This window comes from Gouania willdenowi, chromosome 10, assembly GCF_900634775.1.
Source record: "Gouania willdenowi chromosome 10, fGouWil2.1, whole genome shotgun sequence".
Classification (NCBI taxonomy): Eukaryota; Metazoa; Chordata; class Actinopteri; order Blenniiformes; family Gobiesocidae; genus Gouania; species Gouania willdenowi.
The window spans coordinates 12,482,161-12,507,184 of NC_041053.1; the positions used below are offsets into that span (position 1 = coordinate 12,482,161).

The 25,024-nt window shown below is 40.1% G+C and overlaps 1 protein-coding gene across 1 annotated transcript; it reads right to left on the bottom strand.

The window, feature by feature from the left end:
• On the bottom strand, positions 1-23,813 carry ankrd13d (ankyrin repeat domain 13 family, member D). The gene is made up of 16 exons (XM_028459655.1): positions 23,098-23,813; positions 22,875-23,016; positions 20,354-20,478; positions 19,006-19,051; positions 15,021-15,164; positions 12,594-12,783; positions 12,449-12,515; positions 9,767-9,848; positions 9,617-9,678; positions 8,630-8,760; positions 8,377-8,534; positions 5,703-5,816; positions 5,435-5,607; positions 3,729-3,808; positions 3,296-3,532; positions 1-457 (listed from the first exon to the last, which is right to left on the bottom strand). The coding sequence occupies exons 1-16, from the start codon at positions 23,179-23,181 to the stop codon at positions 394-396; spliced, it is 1,899 nt and encodes a 632-aa protein (XP_028315456.1). The 5' UTR covers positions 23,182-23,813; the 3' UTR covers positions 1-393.
• Between the last annotated feature and the right edge of the window lie 1,211 nt (positions 23,814-25,024).

The following is a 25,024-nucleotide window of genomic DNA, read 5'->3' on the forward strand; positions in this document are numbered from 1 at the left end:
TTTATTATATCTTTTATATGTTGTTCCATTAACATTGTATTTTGATCATTTCACATATCATTATGAATCATGTGACAGATTTGAAGTTTAAAGATGAGTCATCACTCAGTACAGCAATGCTGTGGAAAATCTTTTCAAAATAAAAGTTTAAAAACAAGAACTCCCGCTCCCTTGGTCTGCTCCTTACATCATTGTGTTTTAAGTACCTTCTTCAATGCGTTCTGCCATTTAAACTCTGCTGTAGCTGCTTTTGTGTAACAAAGACAAATAATATATCTGTAATAACTTAAGGTCTCGGGAATTAAACAAAAAAAAATGCAATAAATTAGGCCCATTTATTTTCCCCCGGATGCAGCGCTGGCCACTCTTCTTCTGCTGATGAAGATGATGATGTTACTTCTCAGTGAGCGACAACTGCAGGATTCTTTCCAACTCCTCCTCTTCCTCTTTCCGTTTCCTACACAAAACACAAAGTGAAGATGATGCTGGAAATTCCTAAACCTTGAACTTACTTTACTGAAGACGAAACCATTAATAAATAGAGAATTAACACCTCCACCAAACATCATCCACACACATTGGGAGCCAACAAATGAACAGAGGTTCTCAAAGTGAGAGCAGTTTCCTGGCCTTTAATCACACAAATTCCTCACAACTGTTAAAATGTACTGATATAAACGTCCTAACAAGTGCCGTCATAATAAAGAGTCAGTGAAAACAACACTAGATTAATGGGTACGAGAGATACAAACGAGAGGTTTGTGGAATGGCCCAGTGCTACAGGCCAGTTATTTATCTAGATAAATTAAGTGTTTGAGATGAAAGGCAGATAGAAGAAGAACAAAGGACTAGTGATACATGATATTAATTCATTATCAGACACGGGCCATTCCACCAATAAAAGAAAACGATATAATAACAGGCTTTGCTTCCTTGACGAATCAATAGACATCGGCTGTGTTGGAAATGGCATCCTGCGTACGACACACTACAAACTCAATGAGTATAGACTGTCTACTATATACTATAAGTATGATCAGGATGATGAGCGTTCCCACTGAAGAATACTTCCTATTTTCCCAAGATGCATTTGGAACCTACGACAATAACCTGAAGCACACTGAGGCTAAATATCTCAGTTCTGAAAACATTTTAAGTGAGAAAGTGACAAAGTATTTGATCCATAAAAACTCACGTATACACATTTCATTCCGAAATTTGAGAGATTTTCGGGGACCCTTCATTATGCTACTGACAAAACTTCCAGGTAACTTCAAAACAAGAGCCCTATTTACAAAATAATGGAAGACAAGAAGAGACGCTTTTGTTTTAAAAAAAGGTAATGTTTGATTTTTAGCTTGAAGCCGGTCCCGGGACCAATTTACAATCCACTCGCTGCTCGCAATGCATCATGGGACGGTTGAGTGTGACTAGTGTGCCCACCGTGCATACTTTATTCAGGTATTTCTCCCTTACTCAATCTTTCCATACTATCTAATGTGAACGCACTATATACTCTTTTTGACGTCACACTTAGTATGAGTAGTACGTTAGTGTGACATTTACAACACACTCATCATTTACATAAACACATCGCCCGTGGAGAAGCCTGTGTCTGGAAATCACTGGAGGTAAAATACAACAATCTCACAGTTGAAATTATTTACTGAATCTACCCATCTTTCTTCTTCATGTTAGATATCTATGACATCATGCTCGGATCTGGTGAAAATGCTGTTTTTAACGACTCAAATACAAAATGTAAGTAGGTTAGTAGGTAGATATAATAGTGTTTTTAGTAGGAAAGGCTGCACGTATCTTTATTGTGTGGTTTAAAGGGATCCTCTCTTTTTACAAATGTGGCCAAAAACCTTTGAAATGTACTTATTAGGAAATCTATGGCTAAAAGAAGCACATTATTTATCACCATATTTGTTTAATTTACTTTGAAAAATGGGACTACATTACAGCTTTAGAGCCTGTGTTCCACCATCTTGAAATCATGTGACTGATGAGGTCACACAGCCAATGCCTGTAAACATCTCATTTGTTCCTTTCAGTTTGTGTGTCTTCAACAGTCTGCGATTACTCACTAACTTCAGCCATCAGAGAGTCGTCCCACGCACTCTTTAAACGGGGCGTGAAGGTCCCCTAGGAGAGCTCTTCTTCTCTGCTTCATTGTCTACTATGAACCACAGAGTTGGAACTGTCGCTCCCTATATTCACAGATTTTTTGTCAGGTCACAATTGTTTTTATCCTCTTTTGGTAAACCAAAGGAAAGTTACAGTATATCAACATCTTACAATTTCCTGTCTTTTTAGGGCGACCACAAGTAGCACAAGTTGGCATTTGACTGAAAAAGCTGCTAAATTATCTACAAATCAGGCTGAATGCTTTACTACAACAGAAAACAATAGGATAATTACAGGTAGTGGGGAGATTAAACTGTAAAGTCCCATTTTTAAAAGTGAATTAAACAAATACGGTGCAAAAACATATGTTTTGTTAAGGCAGAGATAGTCTAATAAGTACATTCAAAGGTTTAGTCTAGGATGTCCCGATACGATACCAAACTGCAGCCTTGAGTACTGGTTGATATCGATATCGATCCGATACAATATCAGCATGAATCATGTATACTTTTATTACTTATTTTGTAGTGTGTAATGTTAGAAAAGGTCTGATCAAGTGATGTCACTCAAACAAAGAACAATAATCAGTAACCAATTGGTTTCATACAGTTTAACCTTCAACATTATATCTACAGTATTCTACAATTGATTAAATATAATATCATATATCGGAGATTTTAGATGCAGTCCGATAAAATCCAATATTCGTTTTCTGGCTGATATCTGACCAATATCAGATATCAATATTGGATCAGGACACAACTATTTTAGGCCCCAATTGTAAAAACAATGGAGGATCCTTTTAAAAACAATGATCATTAGTAAATATGACATGTTTTACAGAACAGAAGTTTAAGTATTTTTCTTATCTGGCACAATAAGTGATTACTGATGTTACATCATTTTTAGCTTTGTTTTATGTCTGCATTTTCCAGCAGGTGGACATGATAAAGAGTCTACAGGAAGTAGATGATCTCTGCAATTAGTGTGTGTGTTTGGGGGGGATATAGGTATTGGCCAAATGAGTAAAATATTGGCATTTCGGATATCAGCCAAGATCCAATATCGTGTATCCCTAATAGACATCTTACTACTGCTGCATTTAAAACCCACTCAGAACCACTAAAGCACATATTTATCCTAGAGATGGCTCTGTGCTCACCTGTCCATCTCCTCCTGCTCCCTACAGGACAGCTCCATGGCCAGACGCAGCTGCTCATCAAAGCTGTTCTCCACTGCTAAGTGTCCCACCCTCCGTGCGTCTGTCCCAGCTGTGCTGTAGGGCTGTGGGGGGGTGACGGGGATGTCCAGAGGGGAGACCGACGTCGGCTGGCCCGGAGCAGCAATGTCCTCTCCCTCTCTGTTGGACAGTGAAATAGAGAGAGACTCCTGGATGGCCATGAAGGAAAAAACCATGTTAAGATTTCACCATGAGTGATTGGAAGAGTTTATAATGAGCCTGGGATTAATTACAGGATTAATCACACTAACGCTCCTCCAGAGAAGGTCAAAAGGCACAAATTAATTACAAATGCCGATTAAAAAGACTTGTCAGTGTGTCCTAGAAAGAGGACGGTCTCTGAAGGCCTTCTCACCTCTCCAGCTGGGAATCCTCCTCGTACAGAGGAGACTGGTTCATGGGGCGACTGTTGGTCAGAGCCTCCCAGATCGTCACCTGAGGACCAGTGCAAAGCAGAACCTCAGAGACCAGAGCTTTTCTCACACTTCTTAAAGATTCTTTAAAAAAAAATAATAAATAACTCCTGTTCATTAACTCCCTCTGCATTATTATTCAATGTTAATGTTTAACCACCAATTAAACACCTGTGTGAGTTTATTACAGGAAAGTCACACTCACACATATTTAAAGGAGCATAGGACAGGATCATGGAATAAAACTCCATAGTGGCACGACGGCCGTAGCGTAACTCTTCATAACATAGCAGATGATATTGTAACACAGTTATTTATTGACTGGCCATTCACGTGACTGGTTTCTGTAAGTAGAGGAAGGACACCTGACCGAAGCCCAATGGGTCGGGTTCGGGACAATATTTAGAACTGGTGGTGGGGTTCGGTCACATAGTGTCCTCGCACGCAGCGTTCTTGGCATTCCTGCAGCAGCAGAAGCTGCTTCAGCGCTGCTCAGAGGAGAACAGCCTTGAAGCCTCCACTGGTGAATTCATTATTTTTCTGCACAATGGATTATGTTGTAAATAGATCCACTGGGTCTCTTGCGTTTAGTGTTTGACGTTCGCTTGTTTCCCTGTGCGCTGATCTGATGTGAACATTAAAAGTTGTGTATTAATAAAAGTGAGTTGACTACTAAAAATAAATACATGAGGTTTTAAGTTCTGTTTCGGGTCGGGCTCGGATACAAAGATCTGCATTAGACCCGCAGTCTAATTGCAAGACCTCCACGCATGCCTCCACGGAACTAAACACTTTTCTTCTTCCAGTCTCCAAGCCGTCTTCGTCTTCTACTACTTTATTTCCAGCAGTGGGACGCCTCTCCAAGCAGTTATTTAACGTCACGTCTGCAGAACTACGCGGGGAAATTTGTGCCTGTAATTGCAGTACAAAATGCATCACACAGTCTATTCAAGGCAAAGGGAGAAATGCGTGTGAACTGATTCTCTTTGGTTTAGAACGCTTCATCACCCATTAGCATTCAAAGACTTAAAACTAATGTCTGTTTTTCTCAAATAATGCCCTATGCTCCTTTAGATGCTTTAATGATGTCAAATATCTGACTTTGTCCAACATTAGCAATCAAGAATAAAGAAGCACAGGCACAAATCAACAGTAACCGTTAGATCACTAGTGTAAAACTCAAGGCCCGGGGGCCAAATCCAGCCCTTTACAGCATCCAATTCGGGCCATGGCAGAAAAAACAGTCACAGAACCATGAATCACTGTGTAAATTGCCAACTAATTAAGTTGTAGATATCTCAAAATTAATACACAATTTCAATGAAAATCCACAATATTAGCGAAGCTCACATTTTTTTAATACTTATATACCACATGATGACAGTCATTTTTAATCTGAAATTATTAAAATAACAAAAATGTTTCAAAATCCTGCAATTTTTTTTTAAATTATTCAACAAAATTTCCCTAAATTACATAAAAATGGGTCACAAAATCAAATAACATTGAAAGTGATTATGACTGAAATCTGTCACTTTATATTACGGCACTGATATTATCATTAGATTGAATTATTTAACCTGAAATTCGGTGGTGAAGGAACACACGGGCGTTAAAATGTGACACAGTAATCCAGCCCCTCTTTCACCTGGTCGCTCTCAGTGCCAGCATCCAACAGGCTCTGTTGGATGGCGAACTGCAGCAGGTTGTCATCCTCGTCTCTCATTGGCTCGCTGCGGTCCGGTCCCAGCGTGGTGTAGTCAGCAGGAGGCTCAAACACTGAGGGGTCCACCTCACAGGTGAAAGGCGGAGAGGCCTGACCTGAGGAGGAGGAGGAGGGTGGGGGGGATGGGATCATGAGGAGGAGGAGCAGATGTTGATGTTCTTCTGTTGGAGCTGCTGCCGTCAGTGCTCACCTGCTTCACCGCAGCTCTCTGGTCCATTAACCGTCACCGAGCTGACAGGCTCATCACAGCCACAGAGGTTACTGAAGGTCACTCTGGCATTTAACACGTGGAACAGAGGAATCTCTGGGGGGGGAGAGCAATCAGACAGGATCTGATTATTGAAACAGTGGCTCATTAGGCCTGGGAAATATATTGAGAATCAAGATACGGATTATTTTAGATCTTATTTTGTATTCATATACTTGTTATAGGAGTTGCTGCTTTTGCTTCTTCTCAGAACAGCATGAAAAGCAGTTAGATGGATTTCTGAGTGCATCCTAACCTAGACCTTCCCCTAAACAAACTACAGAACTCACTCACACATGCTGTCCATTAGAGGAGAAAAAACCAATAGTGGCACATATTGTTAATAAATGAGCCTGTGTGGCATTTTGCATCAGCAAATTTATCCTAGAATTGTCTTTTTGGTCAGAATTTATAGAGTAAAAATAGAGATTTATCTGGTATATCATCATTTTCAGAAAAAATATTGAGTTTTTTTTTGAGATAATAGGGTGTGTGCCAACTATAGAAGGATTACACTCCTCAGACCCCCCCAAGTAAGGTCTATTCAGGGGTACTGGAGAAGAGGGTCCGCCGGATAGTTGAACATTGGATCCAGGAGAAGCAACGTGGTTTCTGTCCTGGTCGTGGAACTGTGGACCAGCTCTACACCCTCAGCAGGGTCCTTGAGTTTGTCCAACCAGTCCACATGTGTTTTGTGGACTTGGAGAAGGCATTCGACCGTGTCCCTCTGGGACTCCTGTGGGGGGTCCTCCGGGAGTATGGGGTATCGGACCCCCTGATTAGGGCTGTCTGTTCCCTGTATGACCGGAGTCAGAGCGTGGTCCGCATTGACAGCAGTAAGTCGAACTAGTTTCCAGTGAGGGTTGGACTCCACCAGGGCTGCCCTTTGTCACCAATTCTGTTCACAACCTTTATGGACAGATTTCTAGGCGCAGCCAGGGCGTTGAGGGGGTCCGGTTTGGGAACCTCAAGATTCTATCACTGCTTTTTGCAGATGATGTGGTCCTGTTGGCTTCTTCATGCCGTGACCTTCAACTCTCACTGGATCAGTTCACAGCCGAGTGTGAAGAGGCCGGGATGAGAATCAGCACCTCTAAATCCGAGTGCAAGGTGGAGTGCCTTTTTGAGGTCCTGCCCCAAGTGGAGGAGTTCAAGTATCTCTGGGTCTTGATCACGAGTGAGGGAAGAATGGAGTGAGAGATACATTGTGGTGAAGAGGGAGCTGAGACGGAAGGCAAACCAGTCGATCTATGTTCCTACCCTCACCTATTGTCATGAGCTTTGACCATAAACAAGATCGGGGGTACAAGCGGATGAAATTAGTTTGCTTCGCATGGTGGTTGGGCTCTCCCTTAAAGATAGGGTGAGCAGCTCAGTCATCCAGGAGGGGCTGAGGTAAGGTGGCTTGTGCACCTAATTGAATACCCCCTGGACACCTCCCTAGGGAGACGGTCAGTGCACATCGCTCCAGAAGGAGACCTCGAGGAAAACCCAGGACACGCTGGAGGGACTATGTCTCTCGGCTGGCCTGGGAACACCGAGGGATCCCCCTAGAAGAGCTGGAAGAAGTGAGCGGGGAAAGGGAGTCAGGGCCTCCCTGCTGCCCCCGTGACCCGGCAGCAGATAGGTGGAAGAAGATGGATGGATGGAATATTGAGATATAAAATGTTGTCCATATTGGCCAACCCTATGGCTCACTGTGATACCCACTCTGCTGGCCCTGGTCTATGTGGTTCTATGTGGAGCTTGCATGTGAGAACCAAGAAGCAGTGTTACCACAGGTCTTTTTTGTTTCTTTGAAAACTTTACTCCAAGTTGTCAAAGAGCAGATTAACATTTCTTTGATGTAAACAAAGCCACAGCTGGACTTCCTAAGTAACAAATTTATGCAAGTTTTGGTTTGTTTTTGCAGAACAAAACCACACATTTTTCCAGTATTCCACTTTTATTTGCCTCCCTGTGTCATTGTCTCGTTCCATAAAATTTGGACCCAAATAATTCGGCCAGCTGTGGAACCAAACACAGGGTTCTAATCTATAGAATCTGAAAAGAATTTTTGGACCGCCCTATTCTAAACTGTTATGTGCATTATTATCAATTACTTTTCCCTGTAAATATTACATGAACTCATATTCACATTTATTGTACTTCATTCATATATTTAATGTTCATTGCTGCATCTAGTATATTATACATTTTTGCTTTCACACTTTGTTATTTGCTGCTGTAATGAGTACATTTCCCAGTTGAGGAATTAATAACAGTACAATCTAGTATAATCTAATCTAATCTAAGCACCAAAGAGATTAAACTCTCACCCCTGACACAGAGGTCTGATGAGTTGGGACATCACAGACTTTATGAAGGAAAAGACATTTTTGGGGAGAGGATCAGTCTCAAACTCAAAGTTGTAGATTTTTATTTTATTTTTTAAATATATTACCTTTTTTAATTGAATTTATCTTCAATACTCTTAGTTACTCTTACTTATTTGTATTTTAGACTGCATTGAAATTTCTTTTAATTTAAGGAATCAAATTGATCAACTTATAATTAAATGAATTACTTTTCATTTTTAGCCATCTACCTCTATGTTGTTATTCGCAAAAATCCACACCTATCTTAACAGGGAAGCCTGGAGGCAACCGCAGAGTGATGAAGTCGCGCAGCTTGGCGAAGTGTGCGTTGGAGATGGCCATGAGGTCGATGATGGGCGTGACCTGCTCAGCCAATGAGAGAGGGTGAGTCTCACTCAACCACAGCGTGGCTTTGAACCTGAATAAGCAACAAACGCATAAAAAAAGGCAACATTCATTGTTTGTTCCTTACCCTTCCAAAGATCTTTGTGATCTCATGTGGTTTTAACACACCTCTGCACTTTACTGGTGAGCTCCGTCGGGCGTCCGATGTCGCGGCCGTTGAGGTTGAACTCTGGGTTGAAATACTCCTCAGCAGTGATGGCGGTGGGGTTGTGAGGACTGGCACACTGGGACACATTACTCTGTCAGGGTAAGAGAGGCAGAAGCTGTGAGTAAGCAGAGGTGTAAAGAGTACTGATATATCCTACTCAAGTAGACGTACTGCAACTTGATTGAAATTGTACTCAAGTACAAGTAAGTCATACATAAAATACTCAGGTACAAGTAAAAAGTAGCTCAATTAAATCATACTCAAAGTAAAAATTAAGAGTTACTTTCACCCACCATGTTTGTTTTTGGTAATAAATCTTGCTACGGTTCCCTTAGATACAGTAAATTATTTTTTTAAATAAAATAACACCAATTAATTCAATAAAAAAAAGGCTCCAAGTATAGCTACATTTATTAAAGCTGCGGTTTGTAAGTTTTTTTTGGCATAATTTGGTCAAGAATCCGTAATCATCATTAAGCATATCCAAAGTGTTCTAAGTGGACAGTGAATCTCCAGGCTCTGTAAATAAACTTTAGAAATCCAGAAGCGTGACGCTGGACTTCAGCCAATCACTTTCTACAAACACACGTGCTGAGCTCCATGAGCTGTTTTGGACGTTACTATTGGCTGCTAGACTGAAGTCAGGCACGTTCACGGAAAGTTGGTAGTAAACGTGTATTTGCAGACGTTCTAACAGAAGACCCCATAACAGCATAAGGCACAACAGTTACATGGCAAATCAAGTAAACAGGAACAAGCGGATCGGAAAATGGATGGATGTTACTTGTTCCCTGTTCAATAAATTTTAAAGTGTGTTATTTCTGGGGGGCAATGGGTGCAGGTGTGGCGTGAAAGTTCATCTTCATTCAAAGTGGGAACTGAAACAACCAAAAAGGTTAGAGAACCACTGGAGTAAGTGATCATGGAGGCCTGCAGGAGCTTCTTACCCCATTGTGAGCTGTGTGCTGTTCAGCGATTCCCAGGAAAGACTGCAGCGGAGTCTTTGAACCTTAGTGGGAATAATGGAGACAGACCATCATCAGCATTGCTGCTCACTTCACTCAACTGGCAGTTCAGTTTCTCTGCACTTTGATCACCTTTGCTTCTTGACTTGTCCTGGTCTGAAAGATGCTCCGTCCTGGATCGAGTCACCAGTTCCACGTTGGTAGCACTGTAAACCTGCAGGAACAGAACAGACTTATGGGGCGCCAATTGTAAAGTTGCGCATGCTGAAATGAACGGCAACATTTGGCAACAAACCACTTTTTTTTAACCTTTGACTAGATTTACAGCAATATTTGTGAAATTTGTGATATTTACTTTTTTCATAAAAATAATGTCAATGTTAAATCTAAATGTTACATTTAAACCTAAATGTTAAATCTAAATGCTAAATATTAAATCTAAATGCCAAATCTAAATCAAAATGCTAACTCTAAATCGAAATGCTAAATCTAAATCTAAATGCTACCTTTCAATATAAATGTTAAATCTAGATGTTAAATCTAAATGCTAAATCTAAATGATAAACCTAAATGTTAAATGTAATCTTAAATCAAAATGTCAAATATAAATCTAAATGCTAAATGTAAAATCAAAATCAAAAAATAAAATCTTAAATGGAAATTGAAATGTTAAATCTAAATGTCATGGGTGAAACTAAATATTTAGCAAATATATAAATTTACCGGAATATAAATTACAATACACTACAGAATAAAAGCGGATTGTGGCCATACCTCAAATTAAGATTTAATATTTAGATTTAATATTTAACATTTAAATTAAACATTTAACATTTAGATTTAACAATGACATTATATTTTTACGAGAAAAAAAAAATCACAATTTTCACAAATATTGATGTAAATCTGGTCAAAAGTAACATACTGTACAGTATATTTTTTTTTAATGTGGTTTGTTGCTAAATGTTGCCAAAAGTTAAGGTTTATTTTAGCATGCTCAACTTTATAATCGGCGCCCCATACAGACTATGTCCAACACACAGCTTTATACTCTTAAGTTCGTTCTACACATTTCAGAAATACATGTTTTCATCTGCTTTTCAGAGTTTTCTCCATGTTATTCCTCCTATAATACAAAAACATGTATGATTGGTTGATTGGAGTTTCTATTTTACTAATAGGAGTGAATGTGAGTGTGTGATGTCTTCCATGTAATGTGAACCTGGAGTAAGCAGCAGAATCCTCATACATGATAAAGTGCTTACAGAAGACACACTTGTCTACCAGTAAATGTAATTGTGAAGAAACTAATTGTGTTTAACTCTTCTCAGATTCACAAACACTGATTGAATTAGTTGAGCTGAATGATCTTTACAAATATCTTATATGATTAAAGAAACTCTACAATCAGTTAAAGGCAGGGTTGGACTGGCACTCTGGCCCACCGGGCATCGACCCAATGGGCCGATCCGCTCGGCTGCATTTTTTTTTTTTTTTTTTTACTTTGTCTGCACATGCTGTCAAAGGTCAACTCTACAAGAAGTGCAATCTTTTTTACGCAGCAATGCATGTTTTGTTATTGCAATGAAATAAATGAATTTACTTTAATGCATAATTGTGACCATCACCAGCACTCCCTAAGGAAGGGTAAGAAACACTTTATTAAAGGGAGAATATAAAACAGAGGGCAGTGTTACACCTAGGTGGGGGGGGGGGGGGGGGGGGGAGGTGAAGGGGGAAGGGAGCAGGGAGGAGAGATTCAAGGTAGAAAATGGATGGGTGGGGAAGAGTTGATTATTGTAAAGTGAGAGTGAGATGTGAAGTTGTAGGCGTGAGGCTTAACTATAATGGTGGTGGCTGTGGGCAGAGGGAAGGAGTGAGTGGTACTACCTAAAACTGGTATTTGGGATGAACGTGTCTAAAGTTAAGCCCACTACGAGTTTTATCCCACAGTCCAAGGCATGCCAGTGCATCGTAGACCAATGTATGTGCAAGAAACCACCACTGCAAACCCAAGCGCTGCCCCGGACCAAAAGATGCAGCCAGGCTAGCAGAAAGAGCGGGGGCCAGGGAGCCCAGGCAACCCCCCCAACGGCCGAGCAGCCCTCCAGAGGCCCCCAAGACACCACACACACACCCGAGAAAGCACCAAGGAGCCGAGGACCCAGCGCTCCCCGCCACCGACCCCAACCCCCAACCGACATCCACCCCACCCCCATCACGCCCAGCAGACGGCCAGAGCCGAGTCGAACAGGCAGCCGGCGGGCACCCGCCAGCGGGCCTAGAGCCAGCAGGGACCGGACCCCAGGCCAGAAGGACCCAGAACTGAAGCAGCACTGGGAACAGCCGGCTCAATGACAAATGGAAGCTTTAATGAGCAATATGTGGCAATAAATAGTGAAAAAGGGCAAAAATGTGGAACAAAAAGAACAAAAAGTAGGAAAAAAACAAACAAGTGGTATTTATTGGGCAAAAGTTAACCTTTTTGGATGAAAAGTTGACAAAGGAAGTTGCAAAATGGCCAAAGGAAATAGATAAAAAGAGGTTAAAAAGTTTCCGCATTTTAAGGTTTTCTGGGGGAAGAATAATTGAAATTAAGACATAAAAAGCCACATGTTGAGGATCACTAACTTAATAACAGCTTCTACATGGTGTCGCTGGTCTGGACACAAAATGCCAGGGCTGAAGTTTCGTCCCAGTCCACCCCCGGTTAAAGGTGAACTAAACTGAACCCCAAAGGGAATACCATGTATCACAGCCTTCTTGTTCTGGTTAAATAAAGCAATAGATCAGGTTTATTTAGTGAGCGTTTACCTTGGCTTCATAGCCGCTGACGACCTCGCTCTTTTCTGAGCGCCAACCCCAGATTCCCGACTTATTCCTGAGCACAGCGTTAAAGTAAGAGCATGAAACATTGAACAGGATCTGTAGTGTAGTGCATCACTGTTTGTGTATCTACCGCTCGAAGGCAATGTTGCGTGTGTTGAGGTGTGTGGAGACGATTGGGGAGGTGAGTCTTTGGGCCGTGTTCTCCTGAGACGGCTGCATGGCTGCCAGGAGGGATGGAGCGTCACGAGGAGACAACACAAGTGGCTCCGTGTACACCACCTGCTTATCATGGTCCACCTCCATCACCACCGCACCATCGTCTGCAAACACAGGGACAAAAAAAGAAGTCTTTGGCTTTGTTCAAAATGTAATACTAACGTACAACTCATATTAGTTCTGACGTCAAAATGAGTACGTAGTGCAGTGGTTCCCAACCTTTTTTGGATCGTGACCCCATTTTGACATCAAGAATTTCTGGTGACCCCAAAGACATTTTTTTTATAATTACATTTTGATCATGTTTTTTATACTATATTGTCAATGAATTGATACCGAAATATTCAGTCCAACTGCATTCATTTTAGTTAAAAAAAGTTGAAATGAATAAAAATATATCAAATATGTAGTAACTTAGTATATATGCGCTTTTTTTTTTTTAAAATGTTACATACTAAATGACTTCTGTAATTTATTCTGTTATTCAAAGTGTCAAAATATCATGTGGTGAGACTGTCTCGCCATGACTGTTTTTTTGAAAAAATCTTTAAAATTACTCAATTAATCTAGTCAAATGTATGTTATGCCCCATTTTAGTTCTATTATAGTCCCGTATAAGTATTTCTATATTTATTTCCAATAAAATATTTATGCAAACCTTGCCCAATGATGACCATTATATGAAATATCATTGACCAAATACAGAGTAGCTAGGATTAGTGACAAGTTGTGCCAGCTCAGACATTTTTTTTTAACGGCATTAGATTTATATTTAATAAAGTCAAAGTATAGAATTCAGTTGTTATAACAGTGCAATATCACTTTTGAATGAAAACTGCTTAATCCTTACAGACCCACACTGAACTGCTTTTATTATTTATTATTCATAGTGTATTTATTCTGAAAAATGATCGATGAATTGCACTTTTCATCCTATTTATATATTGTGTGTGAATGAAATGTGATTTGCATGGAGGGGGACTGTGGTCCAATTTCATTGTATGTTGTACTTTGTATGATTATGCAAAAACAATACAGACTTATCTATCTTTAAGATTGTGTGTTGTTTTAATTTGAAAAAAATAAATCAATCTAAAATGTATTTCTAATCAGTGTTACTTTTTATCATTTACTAGGCATTGCGGGCGACCAAACACTGATGTAGTGTGTTCACATTAGATTGTATGAAAAGATTGAGTACGCGAGAAAATACCTGGATGTATATTATATCGGGACATTTTGTAAGTGCGCACAGTGAAACAGCTTCAAGCTAAAAATCAAACATCCTCTTTTCAAAATAAAAGCATCTCTACTTGTCTTCTATTATTTTGTAAATAGGGCTCTTGTTTTGAAATTAACCAGAAGTTTTGTCAGCAGTACAAAGGCGGGTCTCCGAAAATCTCTGAAACGTCCAAATGAAATGTGTTTCATGGATCAAATGAGCACATGTTGATATTTTATATCAACTTATATCTATATCAAAACTTTACACTGACGTAGTGCGAGTTTGGTTGCACTGTAAAAAACTATTTCCATAGGATTTGCCAATGAATAACATAAAATATCAAATAATTATTATCATATTCCCCCTTAGGAATCAACAATGGTTATATTATCTTCTATCTCAACGACAGTTTAATTCAAATTTACTAGCATCTAATATTCTAATAATAATTTGCAATCTAGTAGTAAAATCAAGCTTTTTAATTAATGAGAAAAATTTCGAGAGATTAAAGGGGCTGGCCGAAAAATACTTTTTGTCCCGATTAGATTATTCATTCATACCAGTCACTCACATCAGTCATACTAGTGGTGGTAAGCTACAATGTAGCCACAGCTGCGGTGGGGCCTTGCCTAACGACAACGGCTTGGAGAGAGCGGGATTCGAACCACCAACCCTTCGGTTATCGGACGATCCAGTCTGAATTGTCTTTCTGGTTAGACTTCATTTGAAATAAAATGATCAAGAATTGTATCGAACATCGCCGTTTTGAGAAAAAATATTGAGATATGAGTTTTGGTCCATATCGCTCAGCCCTAGCTATATGAAAATAGAATAGGACCGTTGTCATATTTGGTGAATTGGTCGTGAGTCAACTGAGATATTTAGCCTCAGTGTGTGTCAGGTTTTTGTCATTGTAGGTTTGAAATGCATCCTGGGAAACTTGGAAGTATACTTCAGTACACAGTATATACTCATTGAGTTTGTAATGTATAGTATGGAGTGTGGAATTTTGAACACAGCCTTTATGAAGCAGAGCACAATCATGAAAGGTTCTACAATCCCATCTGAGCAGCCTCACTAATATAATCCCAGTTTAGTTTTCATAGAAGCACAAACCTCCACCCTTGAAAATGTAGCTGCGCCTCCCTTTCAGCCACGTCATGTGTTCAAAGCCCAGCAGGGTGGTGTCAACACGGAGGCACGAGCCACTCTTCCACACCCGGTACACGTCACTGGGACACACCTTGGACACCAAGGGCACTGTGTGGAGAGTCAGTGGTTGGTCAGCGATGGAGGAACAAGATTAAAGAACAAACAAAAAAAGCCACTTTATAATCACGTCAAACTCAAGTTTGAGCCTCACAGCCATAGACGTATACGACGTAGATGAATACCCATGGAGAAGGGTGACCAAGCGACACCATCTTGTGTGGGTATGAGCCGAGGCAGGAGAGCTTGTAAAGCAACAGAACTAAGAAGTGCGTCACAATCTCTAAGTAGAATTATTAACTACATTTATCAAAGAAACGGCTTGATTTAAAAAAAAAAAAAACTGCCTGTAAACATCCCATTGTTTTCTATTAGAGTGGAGCTTTCAGCCTAGTTTTTTGATAATTTAGCAGCGTTTTCACTTACTTGTACCGCTTTTGGTGTCGCTAACTTCAGCAACAAAAGCATTGACCGTGCACTCATTACAGGGGAGTAATGGCGCGTTCACACCAAACGCGTCAAAAGCGTTGAAAGCGTCAGGTTTACATTCACAATATATGGTGGACCCGCCTCTAGTAGCGCCAGAGGTCCTGCTGCCTGTCCCGCACCTCCTGTGCAGCGGATTTTGAAGCTTTTCGCACGGCGGACACTGTGCGTTTTGAGATTTCAAGCTGTTGACAAGCGTTCGGCGCTTCCAACGTGGCCGACGCTGGAGTTGGGATTGTTGAACTTTTGGGGCATATTGCAGCGTGTCGACCAATCAGGAGCGTTCCCCAACCGTGACGTATTCAGAATAATGAAAAATAAAACAACACTAACCACAGGAGGAGACAGATGGACAGGTACTCTTCTGCTGGCATAGCGCGCTTGTAGTTGGTGTACTGGTAGGAGATGCGAGCACCGATACGGGTCTGTAGGTCGTCAAACTGGTCACGGGAAAGACGGAAGTAGTGCTGAAAGCAACTCTCGTCCGAGGGCAGCTCTGGTGAATCCAGAAACGACACCGAGGCACAAATAAAGCCAGGTCACTCTCTGGATAATGTAGAGCTGATGAACGGGAGTCGGAGGCGGCGTGTTCAGCAAGGAACCCCAAACTTTATTCTCCATTCACCCACACTTCTCTATAGTCCTCTAACATCACAGTGCACACACTGTGTCACACCAAAATACATCCGACTGGAAACACAGCCTTCTCAACACAATAATGTTCCCCACCACTTCACAGTCACTGGGTGAATTATAAACGTAACTGATCTCCACAATATCATCCATTGTATGAACACCCTTCCCAACTCGTGTACCGAGCATCTCCGACACTGTTGACAAGCGTACTGATTCAATGAGCACAAGCGTCCAACCAGGGGCGTGAGGCACATATTTGACGCCCGAAACGCGTTGTGTGAACGCAGCAAAAAGGTACCTTTAGAGCTCTTCTTCTCTGCTTCATTGGCTACTACCAAACTGCAGAGTTGGAACTGTCGCCCCCTGTGGTCACAGATTTTTATTCAGGTTTTTATCCCCTTTTCAGTAAACAAGAGGTTTACATCAACATCTTTACCTTTTCCTGGTTTTTTAGAGCAACCAAAAGCAGCACAAGTTGTCATTTTGACTGAAATCGTTGCTAAATGATCTAAAAATCAGGCTGAATGTTTCACTCTAATAGCAAACAATGGGATGTTTACAGGCAGTGGGGCCTTGTGACGTCATCAATCACGTGATTTCAAGATGGCGGAACACAGGCTTTAAAACTAAAGTGGCCCGGTTTTTTAAAAAAAATAAATGAATATGGTGCTAAATAATGCATTTTGATAGACATAGATCTTCTAAAAATTACATTTCAAAAATTTTAGGCTAAGTTTGTAAAAACTTAGGAGGATCCCTTTAAGACTGTGGTTATGTGGTGTGTGGTTAGCGGGTTAGAGAGGATCTGTGGAGAACCGTGGGTCAAGGAGGGACTCTAGCTGATTAGTCACAGGTGTGGCATGTTGTGGTTAATCATGCCTGGTTTATATCTCACAGGGCAGCGGCAAGAAGAAGAACATTTGGCGGTTTGCAGTAGCAGACTCTTACTCCTGCAAGCTAGGAGTGAACTCAAACAAGTCTGTGCCGGCAAATAAAAAAAGCCATTAAAAAACGTCTGCATTCCGTGTCTTTGAACCCTTGCCTTGAGGCAATTCTGCCACATGTGATTGAAAGCGAGAAGATATGTTCTGTGTATTAGATGTACAGTCTTTAATAAACAACTCTTTATATGAAGAATGACTTACATTTCATTGTAAACAATTATTTACATCTTTGGCAACTTTTCTCACATTTTTTAAAGTTTTCCCAAATTACAATTATAATTTCTAAACTAAATAACTTGTTGGTTAATGGGTTGTGTCAGGAAATACATATTGTTTAGATCATAACTGTATCTGAATATACGATTGTCATTTTTTTGTTCTCGCTAATAATACAAGCTATCATCTAAATAAAGACCTGATTATGCATAAATGTTTCCTTGCTTCTTCTAGTTTTCCTTGTCTGTCTGTCTAACACAGAGGTGGGCAAATGTTATGACAATGGGGGCCAAAAAATGTCACATTCGCTGATGCAAGGGCCACATTATTAACATTCATGTCAGCATTTAGAATGTGGACCGATATGAGCAATAATACAGGGGAAAAACATGTCTTTTTGTTGTTGTTTTGTATGGTAATGTTGTTTTATGTGATTTGGTGTTATTTTGTGCTTCTTTAGTGTAGTGTTTAGTTTTGTTGTTGTCTTGTGTATTTTTGAATTCATTTTGTGTATTTCTTCTGTCAATCTGGGGTTTTTTATGTTATTAGTCATTTTGGTTTTTGGAGTCATTTTTGTGTAATTTCGTTCTCATTCTGTAAGTTGTTTTGTTTTTCTTTGCTGTCATTTCTGTAATTTGGCATGTTTTTTTTTTTATGTCATTTTGTGGACTTTGGGGGCCGCATAACTTTAGAGCGAGGGCCGCATGTGGCCCCCAGGCTGCCAATTGCCTACATCTGGTCTAACATGTCTGACAACTCACGTTAATATATTTCGACAGATCTGTAATTTATGAGCACTTTAAAATCAAAGGTTGCTTCTGTATTTTTCAATGTTTGTCACTGGTAGGCCCTGAAACTCGGTCGCTTTGGTTTGAACACTCACACAAGTGTGCACACGACCTCAAGGTCCACGAGCGAGTGAGCTAAGAGGAGCTAGAGGGCTTAGTCTGCTAAACTTATGACTGTAACAAGAATAAACTTCATTGAAATGATGCTACTCTTGACATCTCTCCTCAGATCTGTTCAATTAAAAGATCCAGTAAGAAGGTAGAGAAAAACCTTACAAATGGTTCATTCCTACATAGAAATAACGCACTATAGCAGGGTGTAGCCCCCAAGCAAGTATATGAGGTCTATGCTCACAGCATCCAATCTGTCCCCCAGCATGAATTTGCAAGAAAAAGCATTATAATGACTTCAAACACCATGAAATTCAGTTCTGGAGTTTGTGAGGAAATGCTTTGCAGATTCTCCAGGAATCACATTATTTTATTTATCTCATAAAGACTAAACTAGGACACAATGTAATCCAAAGAGCAATTATGAGCAGTTATAATCTACTTATTGGAAAAGCTGCCTGAAGATCATAAGTGATGGTTAATTCACGTGAAAGGCTGATAGAGATAGGAAATCTAAACCAACTCCATGCGAGACACGGGAGGATGAAATAATTCCCGACATGATAAATGTGAGCAGCACTCTGAGGAAGTACACACACAGTCTCGTCTTTCAGAGCGGCGTCTGCTGCTGCTGCAAGGACTGTCTGGCTCCTGTGAGACACAAACTGACCTCTCAGAGAGAGAGAGACGACTGTAATGAAACGCACTCACCCCAGCTGGTAAACTCCCACTTCATCTCCACATAAAAGTCCTGGGCCTGAAATATACACACACACAACAAAGACAAAAACATTTTGGCTTTGAAGAGTTTTCATCCAGAGCTTGATAGAATGGAGGACATTATGATCAAACATATGCTGTCTCAGCACTGGTGCTTTTCTATTTCAGTCCTCTCAGAAACAAACACGTGCAACGATTGGTCCATTTAGCCTGAGTCTGCTGCTAATGTCTGTTATAGATTCACATCTGAGCCTGTACTGTATGGCTCTGTATGCCTCAAGCTTTAACAACAACTACTTGTCGTAAGAAAATACCTATCACTGTCATAACTGTGATTAGGGGTGTCCTGATCCGATATTGATATCGGTCCAATATCAGCCAGAAAACAAATATGGAATTTTATCGGACTGCATCTAAAATCTCTGATATATATTATTTATAGATTTTTTTTAAATCCATTTCCCCATTCATTGTTTATTTATTTTATTCAATTGTAGAATACTGTAAATATTATGTTGAAGGTTAAAATGTACGTAATTAATTGGCTAATAATAAATGGGTCAGTTTTTCTTATACCTACTGTTGCCGACTATTGTTCTGTGTTTGAGTGACATCACTTGATCAAACCTTTTCTAACAGTCCACACGACAAAATAAGTCATAAAAGTATATATGATTCATGCTGATATCGTATCGGGTCGATATCGGCCAATACTCAAGGCTGCAATATCGGTATCGTATCGGAAGTGAGAAAGTTGTATTGGGACATTCCTACATGTGATAGTCATTGCTATGGAGATTAATTAAAGAGAGTTACAGTCATACCAATCATAGTCGTTGCTATGGATTATAATTAATGAGAGCAACAGTAATACCGGTCATAGTCGTTGCTATGGAGATGATTTAAAGAAAGCTACAGTCATACCGGTCATAGTCGTTGCTATGGAGATTAATCAAAGAGAGCTACAGTCATACCGTTCGTAGTCGTCGCTATGGAGATGATTTAAAGAAAGCTACAGTCATACCGTTCGTAGTCGTTTTAATGGATTGTATATAATCATCAAGACAAGCTTCATCTTTTCAAAAGCTTTTCACAAACAGCAGATATTAACAATACAAATAACCAACAGAAAATAATTGATAACGATAATCTTAAATAATGATCAGAAATAGTTTTTTAAGGTGTATGCGTGTGCGTGTGTGTGTGTGTGTCTATATGTTTAAGAAAGGGGGTTAGCTAATGTGTAAACAAAAAAAAGCTGTGTTTGTGGCAAATGACAGGAGAATGTCTTAGTTAGTGATTGTGCAGGTTGAGTGTAGGAAGCAGGAGCTCAGGTTACCTGTCTCAGTTTGCTGAGCAGCTCTGGAATACCTGCTAGTCTCTCTGTGGCCCGTTTGAAGTCTCTGTACTGCAACACCAGCTGGACCAGCTCCGGGTCCCCAGTGCTCACTGCCTCCTGCAAAACTGAGAGATTCACAAGGTTCACAGGTGATGACGGAAACACATCCAAATCACCCAGGCCATGGTGGATTGGATGAGGCCAGTAAAGGCTGTCATATTTATAAATAAAAAGAAACTGGTTTATGTCACTAAATAAAATGAATATGTGGCAGTGCAGAGATATAGTGAAAGAGCTGGACACAACATGAAAAGGTAGGTTATTCCCAGCATGAACCAAGACTTTACACTGACAAAGTGCACGCTCCATTAGACAGTAAAAACTAATTTTCATAGGATTTGCTAATAAATAACATAATATTAAATTACTATTATTATTATTATTATTATACCATTAGGAATCAAAGGTTAATGATTTAATGATAGTGAATAACTTAATGAATAAATAAAATAAATATGCTAAATCAATATTTTTGATTAATTAGAAAAATTTCAATAGGTTAAAGGGATACAGTAGGGCTGGGCAAACAGCGCTTTCTGTCCTGATTCGGTTTTATCACAACATTTGGGAGCCAATTCAATTCATACTGAGATTCTTATTTATATAGAATGGCCATTTGATAAAAAAATATCACAATTTTAATCCCAGAGTCCCACACATGGGACTCTCCTCTCCAGAGACCATCAGGGGGCGTGGCCAGCCTGAGAGAACTCTCAAATTGGCCACACCCAAAAAGAACTCAGAGACACGTGAAAGCGATCAGCAGATGCCTCTGAGGAAGACTGACAGTTGGCAGTTGAAACACGTCAGGCGATCAAAGTACATTTATAAGTAATTTTCCTGAAAAGAGTTGTCTGAATAAATAAAACCTTAACATAGCACTTGTGTTTAGTACTGATTATTCATTTTTAATATTTTATCCTTATTCTTGTGTGACTATAATATTGTTTTATGATGCTGCTTCAGTAGGATATTGGCTTGATTAACTGACAATGGACTTCTACGTAGTAAATCAAGAATAAATTCTTTAAATGTCGAGATTAAATTTCAAATTTCAAGAACAACGTTGAAATATAATGTTGAGATTAAAGTCCAAAAATGAGATTAAAGTTGATATTTCAAAATATAAACTTAAAATACAACACCGCCATAAGAGTTGAAGGTTTGCTATTGAAGTAAAATCTACGGAAGCTGACGAGGGCCAATTCACCATATGACAACAAACAGCAGATCGTGGCCATGTATTGGTCGAATGCGTTAAACTATATTTCAAAATTGGGTTTAATAACAAAGATTCTCTTTTAGCTCATAAACACAGAGTTGTAATATATTTAAGGACTTTGAAGAAATATTACCTAAAACTTTAATCTGTTCAGAAGGAAAGTTTGGTAGATGTGGAAACATTCAGTCCATAGGAACAACGGAAACAGATAAGGGCCAGTTTTGATGAAGACTGTTGTAAATGGTGAACTGGCTCTCGTCAGCCTCCGTAGATTAGACTTTAATAGCAAACCTTTGACTTTTATCACGATGTTGTATTTTAAGTTTATTTTTGAGATTTCAACTTTATTCTCAACTTTTTTACTTTAATTTCGACATTATATTTCAACGTCATTCTCAAAAATTCAACTGTAATCTCAACATTTCGACTTTATTGTTGATTTTCCCCAAATTAATTTCTCCATGAAAATAGGCCCTAATCCGCTTCCATAGACTTCAGACAATGTTGCAGCTAGGGGTGTTCCGATCCATTATCGATATCGGATATCGGTCCAATATTAGCCTGAAAACAAATATCAGAAATCAGATTCAAATTTCTGGATTCTCCATTATTTTTTTTTATTCCACCCCCCCCAAATTCATTTTTTGTATTTATTTTATTCAATTGTAGAACACTGTAGATATTATGTTGAAGGTTAAAATGTATGTAACCAATTGGTTAAAACTAAATGGGTAATTTTTTCTCATCCCTACTGTTGTTGACTATTGTTCTCTGTTTGAGTGACATCACTTGATCAAACCTTTTCTAACATTCCACACTACAAAATAAGTCTTTACTATTTTTTCATTAAACAAAAAAAATAAATATGTATGATTCGTGCTGACATCGGATCAATATCGGTGTCGGACGATACACAAGGCTGCAATATCGTATCATATCGAAGATGTAAGAGTAGTATCGGGACATCTCTACTACTAAGGCTCTGACTACACAGAGAATCTGTCTTTATCTGTGTGTTTGAAGCCTGGCGAGTAAATCAGCGTTTAGATGGAGCTCATTGGTGAAGAAGCCACCTCACCTGGTCCATGCGGGCTACCTGGTGCCCACGGGCACCATGTTGATGACCCCTGCTTTGAACTATAAGCAGTAGGTATTGATTGAACTGTTATTTATTAATGAGTTGGTCATAAAGCAGATGCTGACTAATGATGTAGTGTGTGTGTGTGTGTGTGTACTCACTGGTCCAGCCGTGTGCGTTGCAGTGTGTGGGGTCTGCAGAGTGCCTGAGCAGGACCCTGGTGGACTCCAGGTGACCCAGACTTACTGACAGCTCCAGAGGAGTGCGCCCCCTGGGGTCCGGCCGCTCCATGTCCACGTCCTGCTGCAGAACCACACAGACACACCGTGAGGTGCAATGCAGTCCACCACAGGCCAGGAACCACTAACCCTAATCCAGTCTCACCTCTTTCTGCTGCAGCTCTCGCTCCAGCTCTAGGTACTGGTTGTTCCAGACCAGCTGGTGCAGAGGGAAGCCGTCCTGGGCCATGCTGTAGGCGGTTAGCAGAGCCCGGGACCAGGGAGGAGTCCTACGAAGCGGTGCTGTGTTAGTGTGCTGTTAGCCTGCTAACTAACTAACTAACTACTCGTCCAGTGATATGGAGGAGGTGTCTAACAGCTAGCTGTAGCTGGGCTGCTTTTTAAATGCGTTTCTTCCGCCACTTGTTTTCCATTCTGCTCGCTCAGCAAAACACAGGCGGCCGTGAACGCACCACGACGTCCATTCATGTTATTTTCTCCTAATAAATGCGTTTTTCAGCCCTTAATATAGACCCAGCACTGCTGCTCTGACAGGATGCAGCTAAAGAAACACGCCTTGGTTGGGGTTTCACATCCAGGTCAGCCGTGTCGGAGGCGTCCGGTGAAGCGCTGACAGCTGCGGTCGACAGCTCGGTCCCTCCCCGACTGGAAGCAGCTCCTGAGCGGCGAGCATCTGCCGGAGAGCCGCTGGAATCCACAGAACCTCCCCCGGTTGTTTGTCGTGTTCAGAGCCGCTGCACCCAGCGCTGGTTAGGGTTCATTATTTATTTATTTATTCCCGGCGTGGCTTTGTTTCCAGGTTATGGAGAGAGAGATCCTGGGTGGAGCCGGAGAGGAGGAGCGGACTGAGCTGAGCTTAGAGCAGTCACTGCATCACCGACCCGGGTCACTTACAGCCGAGCTCCTGGGAAACCCCCCAACAATTTTTTATTTTTTATTTCTGATATTAAAGCAGTGGTTCCCAACCTTTTTTGACCCCATTTGGATATCAAGAATATCCTGGCGAACCGAAAATACATTTTTTTTTATTATATGTATATTTACATATAATTATAGTACAGTTTAAGATTGTTTCAATTTGAAAAATCTTTATATTTTTAAAGATTAAAAAATGCATTTCCAATCAGTACTTTTTACTTTTTTTTATCAATTACTAGACATTCCAGGCGACCCTACATGGCGCCCTGACCCAAGGTTGAAAAACCCTGTATTAAAGGCATCGTTAAGATCACGGACCCGGTGTTACGTACTGAGTTTGTAACCGTACTGAGATTGTAAGCTAACCCCAACCTTATCAAATAAAACACGTGTCCGTTACTTTGAAAACATAAGATTTTTTTTTTTTTTTTTAGCAAAAATTAATTTCCGGTAGTGCGCATGCGCATATATGCACATATACAATATCAGTACGACGCAATCCTAGGACGCCACACCGGGTCACTTTACACCCGAGGGAAACCTCCAACACTTTTTATCTGATAATAAAGCAGAGAAAATACAAGGGTCAGTATTGGTCCCACACCAGGTGGAAGATGACCGGAAATGATTAAAAAACAAAATAAAAAAAGATAGAAATGAATCTAGTCAGGAGGCACTAATTTTGTTCCACTTAGTGACAAAGTTAAATTCTTTAAAATGTGTGTTAACCCTACTTCAATCCATTATGTCTAGTATTCTGAGCAAAATGTTGTAGCTGGACAAAAAGGGGGTACTTGGTTCCAGATATAAGACAAAGGGGGTACTTGGTTCCAGATATCAGACAAAGGGGGTACTTGGTTCCAGATATCAGACAAAGGGGGTACTTGAGCCAAAGAAGTTTGAGAACCACTGCCCTAATTGATTTTCTTTTTGTCTTCAAGTTCTTCATTTACCTCAGTCAGTGATCGTCTGAGGACACGAATAATAAAAACTTCACAACAATGACCAATTGTTTATTCTTTTTTATTTTTCTTGAAAAATAGCACAAACTGAAAAAGACTCCTGGAAATAATTACAATGCTACCAGATTTTAATAACTCTAAAAGAGCCGAGAAAACGTTTTGCACAAAAGTATATATATATTTTTTTTATAA